Source organism: Mustela erminea, chromosome 4 (assembly GCF_009829155.1).
Source record: "Mustela erminea isolate mMusErm1 chromosome 4, mMusErm1.Pri, whole genome shotgun sequence".
NCBI classification, from domain to species: domain Eukaryota; kingdom Metazoa; phylum Chordata; class Mammalia; order Carnivora; family Mustelidae; genus Mustela; species Mustela erminea.
The window spans coordinates 81,208,454-81,217,642 of record NC_045617.1 but is presented as its reverse complement, the minus strand read 5'-3'; the positions used below and the strand labels follow the sequence as shown (position 1 = coordinate 81,217,642).

Here is a 9,189-nt window from a genome sequence, read left to right as displayed (position 1 = left end):
AATACAAGTATTAAAGTTAGATGCACCTTTAAGCTTTTAATAGAGACAGTGGAAGTGATAGAAGAACAACAACAGAAAAGGGTGTCATAGGGAGCAATTACCACAGCTTCCTGTATAGGTCTTCTGAGAAACAGGGAAGGGAATGTGTGGGCAATGGCGCCCCCGTATACCTGAGGGGCTACGGCACGTGTCACATGGGCCACGGACAGCAAAACCCCTAGTGGAGTGAGTACATATGGGACCCAGGAGCCTTCTTTCATCCTCTTGAATGTTCACAATATGGAAAGCAGACATGGAAGAGGTGATTCTGAACACTTAGGAATACACAGTGGCCTAGCCTGCCACACTGTGAGTTTGTTAAATTTGGAACTTGACTGTCTGGTAAACTGAGGTTAACCTGGCTGCAGGTCGTCCCTGGTGATCTAGACTTTCAGTGTAGTTTGATTCTGAATTCTTAAGTGTTGTGGATTGGCTAAATGTGAGTTTTAGGTATCCCCTTTGTGGTTGACCTAAGATTTTCTCTAGAATTTGTGTTCCAGCCATCCTATCAGCTAGGTGGGTTTTGCACTTGAGGAAGGTATTAGAAGTACAGTGTTTATTAGAATTAAAATTCATCAACCAAGAGTAGATATCTATTACTAAATTTCTGGTATACCTTCAGAAAAAGTTTAAAGTTTAAATTAGGCCAAACAGTTAAAGGTATCAGAATAATAAGCTGATTCTGTCTGTATTTCTAAGAAACACTAAAAATTACAATAATAAAATCCCTATTATAAATCTTAGACTATCACGCATACATTGAAGACACTATCTTTCACAGAGTCAGAAAACTCATTTCATAATTATAATAGAGTTGAAATTCTGGTTTGGTCTCACAAAGGATATTAGGTAAAATTTTTATTGTGTTTAAATAATTTTATGTTATTGGGGCACCTGGGTGGCTCAGTTAAGTGTCCAACTCCTGATTTCAGTTCAGGTCATGATTTCAATGGCTGTGGAATCACCCCTGCATTTGGCTCTATGCTCAGCATGGAGTCTGTTTGAGATTCTCTCTCTCCCTCTTCCTCTGCCCCTCCCTCCTCTCTCTCTCTCTCTCTTTCCCTTGCTCTCAAATAAATAAATCTTAAAACAATCATTTTATATTATTAAAATGCTTTCAAGGACTTCACTGGCCTGAAATAAAAATATTCTTACATGTTGATTCAGAATTAAAGGTTATTATTACACTTTCCTTTTTTGACCAGAAATACGATTTTTGAGACTGTACCTATTTCCCTCAAGATGCCCGTGTGCTTCTTTGGTACACACTAAATACCATCTAAGAGAAAGTCTTGTGGAATCACATAGTGTAAGAAAAATAGGACACAGCAGGATAAAATGTGACCTCAGGACATTAGACATTTTCAGCTCTGAAACCCGTTCAGGGAAAAAACAGCAGCAGTAGTCCTTCTGCCCGCTGCTGACTCCCCTGTGCATCCTCAAGACCATGAGTTTAGCCTGTAATACCATCGGCCCAGAAAGGGAATAGATTGCCTTAGGGGGTAACTGATTCTAAGATTTGAGACAGGAAAAAAAATCAAAATGTGTCTGGAGCATGCAGTTGTTTTCAGATACTATGGGTACTTTTAGAAATGTCAGAGTCCTGAAAGGACATTGGCATCGATATAATGGGACTTCCTATTGATCAAGTTGTGAGACTCCGGCCATCAAATACAACAAACATAACAGAAAAGTAGACTGTGATGCAAGTTTAAATTTTTTAGTAAGGAGTGTTCATATTTTATTTTATTTTTTTTTAAATTTTTTTATTTTTTTTAAAGATTTTTATTTATTTATTTGACAGAGAGAGATCACAAGTAGATGGAGAGGCAGGCAGAGAGAGAGAGAGAGGGAAGCAGGCTCTCTGCTGAGCAGAGAGCCCGATGCGGGACTCGATCCCAGGACTCTGAGATCATGACCTGAGCCGAAGGCAGCGGCTTAACCCACTGAGCCACCCAGGCGCCCTCATATTTTATTTTTTTAAAGGTTTTATTTATTTGAGAGAGAGAGCACACAAGTGAGGGGAGGGGCAGAGGGAGAGAGAGAAGCAGATTCCCCCCTGAGCAGGGCACCTAATAAGGAACTTGATCCCAGGACCCCGGGATCAAGATCCGAACCAAGTCTGCTTAACAGACTGAGCCACCCAGGTGCCCCACACTGAGCATTTTATTCCTTCTAATAATTTTCTCTGTTTACAATATTTACAAATATAGTTACTTCCAACCATGTAAGCATCAAAGAAAAAATACACAGAACTAGGAAGCTGGCCAAAGGATCCTGACAGAAGGTACTAAAATTTAAAAACAGGGTGGGTTTATTAGCATAAATAATAGGATATCAGGTGAGCACAAATAATAACCAGGTAGCAGGTGGCACAGGTGATCATATACAATAATTAAGGAAGACAGACAATTTAACACCGTATTTTAAAACATGAATTATTCAATGTCCTGAAGAGATAAGTTAACTATACAAACTAAATCCCTCATTACCAAGAAATGAAAGCTCTAGAATCAAGATGCCCAATAGGGAATGCAGCCATTTTCAATAATGAAAACAGAACAGATCGAAATACCTGAGTGACAAGCCAACAGGTTAGGCACTACAAGCCATGCAAAGTTTAATGCATCATAGCTGCAAACCACAGCAAGTTTCAAAGATAAACACTTACAAGAAGAGGAATTAATAGTTTACCACACACACACACACACACACACACACACACACACACACACGAGATACAGCTCTGCATGGTGACTCACGACTCAATCACCCCAGTCCATTACACATTCAGGCCAAGATTCACCTGGTCAGTAACCCAGATCCTCTCTTTTTCCCTCATTTCTGGTCAGACCACTGAAATGCAGGCAAGTACTGAGACACTGGGAATAGATCACATTAAGAATCATATTACACAAGGAAGTTATTAAGCACGGAAATAATAAGAAATTACCCAAACCATGGTCTTAATGTTTTAGAATAGGTTGAAGTGAATGTGCAATAATACATTTTATAATCACCGCTTATAGATGTCTTTTACCAGCTATTTAAGGTGTTATTTCAAATGATTCAACCATACTAAATTTGTACTCACAATTTAAAATTTAATTAGTCAATTTTGCAATTAACATGTAAATACTCAAGAAAATTTGGGGTTCCTTATTTTCTTGGTATGAATTTAATGAAGCAATCTTTAAACAAAGTATATACAGTTTTGGGTATTCTTCACATCTAAATGTGCCTCAGACAATGAAAGCCTCCATTAATTATTATTTTAAAAATTCATAATTCAGAAGAGAAAGTCTATAACCATCAAACCCTAAAAGCCCCTGCTAGAATCCAAAGGGAGAAGTGATTTTAAAAGGACTTAAGAAAGACAAAGCTTGAGATGTCTATTTCTACCAGTCATCACTTGCTTGGTTTTGAAGGACAAATGAATCGTAACTTAGTAGGAATCACATTTCCCTACTAACCACATGAGTAGATGCCATGACATGTGATTGAGATTACTGAACATTCTCCTTCTAACTACAGGATTTAGGTTTTGCTGAGGGTAGGCCCCCCAATGAAACAAAGAATCTGAAGCACAAAATGTTAGCTTGGGAAAATTCAAAAGGTAAGTACTTCACAAAGTTACAGTTTGACCAGCTGCCAGATCTTCAGGAATACCATGGAATTGTAAGGATGCCTCTCAAAGAAGGAAAAGCATTAGCCCCATCTAATCTGACACATGAGAAAAGACACAGAAATAATATTACAAAAATCACATGGTTTTGGTAAATCCTAATAAATATTCACCACACTTTGCCTATCTTGGGTGAAGAATAAATTATGAAACAAACAAAAAAAAACAGAAAAGAGTTCATCTAACCTATTAGCTTCCTGAGGGCTACCTTCCTGGCATTTGTTCTTGAGTGAATGGGAGAAACAATTTTAGGAAGATCCTAGTCCCAATTAAAGAAAAAAAAAGAGAGAGACAGAGAGAGAGAACAAAACCAACAAAAAAACCAAATCAAAACAAACAGAAACATTTTTGGGAATACAAGTACTCCATCTGCAAAGTTAAGCACAATGTCGATTAATTCCAGTGCTGGTATCACACTGCCCAACGTTGATTATACAACTTTGCAAGTCATGAAGATAAGCCTGAAATTATAAAACCTGTTGGGGGAGCTGGTATTCGGAATGGTACTCTTGATAGGGCCAATCGTTCTGTACATATATAAACACATGTCCATACCCCGAAGGTGCTGTGTGGAGTTGGGGAGGCTGAAATTTGACCAGAAAGCTTTTCATGATTATGGCTTTCTTCTTATTTCTTCATTCCAATCAAAATCCAGTGCTTCATCATCTAGTTCCGATAAAGTAAAGAGAGATTTTTTGGAAAAAAACAATCTCTCACTGGACCCCTCCAGCTGAAAAGTTTTCCTTTTCCTGCCAAGCACGGTAGCTGCGGCCCCAGGACGAGGGCTGGTGCCTCTCGCCCCCTCGTTCTCACTTTCGGGAGGAGGAGGGGGTTCTGACTTGGATTCGGAGGGGGAAGTAAAGGAGAAGTGTGCCAGTTTGGCTAATGTGCAAGCGTGAACCTTGCTGCTTTTAATATTGCGCGAGACCTCTTCCTTTCTGTCTCTTTGGCAAGTAGGAGGAGAACGCCCAGTCTGGTTCCCAAGCTCAAATTCAGGCTGGGTAACTCTTCCTTCAGGGCCACGTTTGCTTTTCTCTCTTGGACTGTCTTCCTCCAGTGCCTGCTGTGACACATCCATTGCCTGATCCTGTTGCTGATCTGAGTTTCTGCTTCCTGAGGTAGAGGCCAACTTTTGTGGACCCTTTCCAGGCACAACTGCTTCTCTGCTCACTCTCCGGAGAACTCTAGGACTTGGAACTGCTCCTTTAGTTGTGCCAGGAGACATAGAGCTGTGGTCCTCAGGGGAGTGGGTCAGTTTTGACTTCCGTTTGAAAGTAAATTTCGCCAGTTTGGCCAGTGGGGGGCCTGGACTCTCAGCACTTCCAAGCTCAGGCTCTTCCATTTGAGCAAGGGATTTCTGTCTCTTTCTTTTGGGAGTTTCCAGTGCTCCTTTGGGGCCACACAAAGAACTGGACCGAGGAAGAGAAGGGCCTACGGGCTGTACAGGCACCGTGGCGGAGTTCCTGCACAACTCCTGGGCACTGGCCTTGCGCAGCTGGTGCAGCTTCCTGGAGACATGATGAGTCAGTACTGAGTCCGGCTCGCCAGCAGACCCTGCTGCCTCTGGAACGACTGCTGCCTTTTTTGCCTCTTTCCCTTCAACGTGGTCTACGTGGTCTGGCCTCCGTGAAGCTTCTGTCTCTCCTGGTGCTGGAAGCTGTCCAGTTTCCATTTTGCTCCTTTGGCCTGGCACACCCTTCTCCTTACCCTGAGCTTTGTTCTTGAAGGTCTGCAAAGCCATTTTCCCACCATTTGTTTTGGGAGATACCGGCGCAGTATTTTGAGGTTCAAGCTGATGAGTTGCTATGGAGTCAAACCAGTCCAAACTGTCATCTTTGCTATTTTTGTGCTCAGCAGAATGTTTTCTCTTTGCTGGTCTGCTAGGCCCCCCATGGGATAGGGGGTCGGAAAGTGGGCTTCCCTTGGGACTGGGTCCAGGAGAGGAGGTCAGCAAGCTCCAGTTCACTTCCTGCTGTGCTGACCAGATTCTGGACTTTGCTGCTTCTCCTGGGTCATTTTTTGAGGATCCTGGGTTAGTCTCTGCCTCCACTGCCTGTGGCTGGGATTGGTGCACATTCTGATTCTGTAATCTGTAGCAGAGATAAATAAGGAACATGTATTGAAAAGAAGAGAATTTGCACTAACCTTTCCATTTCTTGAGTCTCTGAGATGCCATGTAAAGGGCTTGAGTCCAACATAATTCCAAGTTCATGCCAAATACAGTCTCTTAGAGCAGCAGGAGGAAATTATCCTTTCTCATCAGTACAGAATTTAAGTGGTTCTGATAATCATTTTAAAAAGTTAAATAAAGGAAATGGAGTAGCAGGTTTGTCTACTTTTTAAGCTCTCCCTACAAGTCTGTCTGAAGGTCAGTATAAAATGCTCATTCTAATCTCTCCTGTTGAACGTTCTGCCGCAAGACAAGCTTGTCACTATCTGCTCCGCAGCCGAGTGCTGAGCAAGTAGTTGTTTTATAGCCAGTTTGCAAATGAGAAACAATGAGGAAGAGCAGAAATTATGATCTCCTCGTATGTCTCTACCTGAGTACTGAATGTTGGTACACCTGAAAGTCACCTTCCTGGGGCACAGAGACCACGCTTCCCCTGCACTGTGGCTCACGCTGCCCTGGGGGCATCACATTCATGGCACACAGCCTCCAGGCAGCTGGGACTTCTTTCCTGCAAAACTCAGCTCACACTTCAACATGAGCTCTGGGCAGCCTACTCTCTATCAAGCTGACAGAGAGGTGAAACATACTGACCTCCTGGAATGATCTGATCAGTGACAATCATTTTTAATTGTGGGCATGTTAGAAACTGAAATAATGCGAGAGGGCCAATTTGTAACAGACACGGTAGTTTCTCAAAAGGAAAAAAGAAATATTATTTTTCTTCAGAAAGCCCTTCCTAACAACTTAGAAATAGCTTCTCAGTGTAAGGGGCAACATGACCCTGCTTCCACGTGTTCCTTTTCCATTCAAAAAGGAATTAAACCAAAGAGAAGATGAGTAAATTATTCTAAAAATCATGTGTAATCATAGAAAAGGCGAAGGAGAAAAGACATTAAATTTAAATGAATTTTAAATTTAAATATATTTAAATACATTAAAATGTTAATGGTAGGCCTCTCTGGGAAATAAGATTATATGTGATTTTTGCTTTCCTAATCTATTACTGTTACTTTCCAAAGTACACTACAGAGAACATGTATTACCTCTTATGATCAGGGAAAAAACCCCTCAAAATTATTGTAAAAATACTGGGTTATATTCACTTACGTAGATTTGGACACATCAGTACAAAATCCATATTCATTGGAGTCATAACCATACAAAAAAGAAATAGCTTTCAAAATTACTACTATCTAATATACATCAAACTGAGGTCAGGGATATTTGTAATTGTTAAAGCTCCATAAAAATGTTCTAGAAGATAGGGAATTTTAAACGGGTAGAATAATTAAGCTGTCCCAATTTAGTCTAATTCTGACTTTGGGAATTAAATTCTCCCTGACATAAAATGCCGGCAGTTTTACTCTACCTTCCTAAAACACAGCTTCTTTGCATTCTGTTTTCAGGTGGTTACAATGGCCACCATTTGAGGATGGCTGTCACTTGCAAGCATTTTCCAGAAGAAAAGTGTAATAAAAATACAAAGAGTTGTATTACTCATATATGACCCCCCTTAAGGGATAGAGAACTCTTTCCTGCGGGGATAAACCCATCTGCTACTTGAGCTTTTCTCACATGGTAAGATTGGCTTTAGCTGTGTCTTGGAGGCTGTTCATTTACATTTGCTGGGCACCTGGGTTTATAGCTTTGAGGATCAACGCCCTGAACATGACCCTGCATTTCAAAGATGTCTATACCAGAAGAAAAGAATATTTTAAGGTAGAATCCTTTTATTTTATTTTTTTTTCCCCCAGATCATTACCTATTCTTTTTTCTTTATCTTTCCCTTCAGGTGGGTCATGTTGAATTTGGTAAGTCCAGCTGTGATTTTTCTATCCCAGAACACCAATTCTGAGCTTCATAATCCTTTCCTTCCTGAATCCAGCACAGGACAGCTTTTGGCGGTCTGCATGACCAGTTTCTGGTCAGTCAAAATGAGCAGCCTCTCCAAAAGCCAAGCCGGGCCCAGGACAGGCTGAAAAGGATCCCCTACATCAAACCATGAAAGAACCGAAGGGATCGCTTTCATCTCAATACCATGCTCTGGATCATTCAAAAGCCAGAAGACCAAAAGAAAAGGGGGTTGAGTTTTTGTAAAGGGCAAGATGACTGCAGGCTGGCGCTTGGGTATTAGCAACATACAGCCAGTCCCCACACTGCCCCAGGAAGGCTGTGCTGGAGTCTGACACAGAGTGCTAATGCATGAAGGCAGTGAGGGAAAGGAGAAAATTCAGGAAAAGAATTCTCAGGGTTCTACTGATTGCGTCAACAATCCCACTGCAGTCCCCACATTCTCCTTCAGCATCTGCTCTGCTTCCACATGTCAACATTCACCAGCCCCTAGATTTGAGGTCAAGGCCAAGTGCCGCCTCAGGGCAGTTACTGAGCCACTTGCACTGACCATGAAGATACCCAAAAGGATATCCCAGTTGCTGCTCACTTGTGTTTCACAGGTATACACTCCAAGTCTAGCTTTTTAGGAGCTCATATAAGCCAGGAGCATCCAAACACTAAAGTGGGGGCAAAAATTCTTTAGGTAATGTAAAAAGCAGAGTTTCGAAGCATTACTTTTGTCACCCTGTGAGATGAGAGACCAATTTTCCTCTTCAACAAAATATATCATTCTCACTGGGGATTTTTTTTTTTTTAGTCTGTTAAATATGGAGAATTTTAAAAGTCATGACTTTGAGCATGGAGGGAAGGAAAATCATGATGCTGAAGGGAGGGTCAGAGCTGTTGCTAATGAACCAGGAGGGCCCTTCCCAGGTCAAAGTCAGTACTAGTTATTTCTACTTCCCTAACTTGCCCCACATGCTAGCTACAGCTGGCCTAAGAGCAGTCTGGGCCTGAGTCTTCTGTGATTTTTCTTTCACCAGGTTTATATAAAGATCAAATACTTATTATGCTTGGAAGAAACTCTAAAAACATTAAGAATAAAATTTAAATACTAATAAACACTAAGATTCTTTATGTAAACTCCCCTGTACATGTCCTCTCTTGGCAAGAAAAAATGATAAAGCCAAATTATTAAAATATTTTGTGTCTGGGTCTGGGTCTGGCCTGAGATAGAGCACCTTCCTGGAGTCCAACTTCTTTCTCAACAGCGTTCCCAGCAACCTCTCTCAATAGCACTGCTCTACTTCTAGTTTGCCAAAGAAAAACAGAAGAAGCAGTCGCAATAAACAGAATGAAGCCCACTTAACAAGATTTCTTGATTCCATGGAAACTGTGTGTCTTGAGTGTAAACTGTGACTAGCCAACCTTGGTGCTTCTCATGTAATTGGGAACCAGTGGT

At 41.2% G+C, this 9,189-nt stretch overlaps 1 protein-coding gene across 4 annotated transcripts in view; it reads right to left on the bottom strand.

Moving 5' to 3' along the window:
• Window positions 1–2,877: 2,877 nt before the first annotated feature.
• Window positions 2,878–9,189, bottom strand: part of MCM9 (minichromosome maintenance 9 homologous recombination repair factor) — a 90,342-nt gene continuing 84,030 nt past the window's right edge. For all 4 annotated transcript variants that reach the window (XM_032339683.1, XM_032339685.1, XM_032339686.1 and 1 more), the window contains one exon: window positions 2,878–5,814. In XM_032339683.1, the coding sequence (XP_032195574.1) occupies window positions 4,338–5,814 (1,477 nt within the window). In that variant the 3' untranslated portion in view covers window positions 2,878–4,337. The remainder of the gene's footprint in view (window positions 5,815–9,189) is intronic.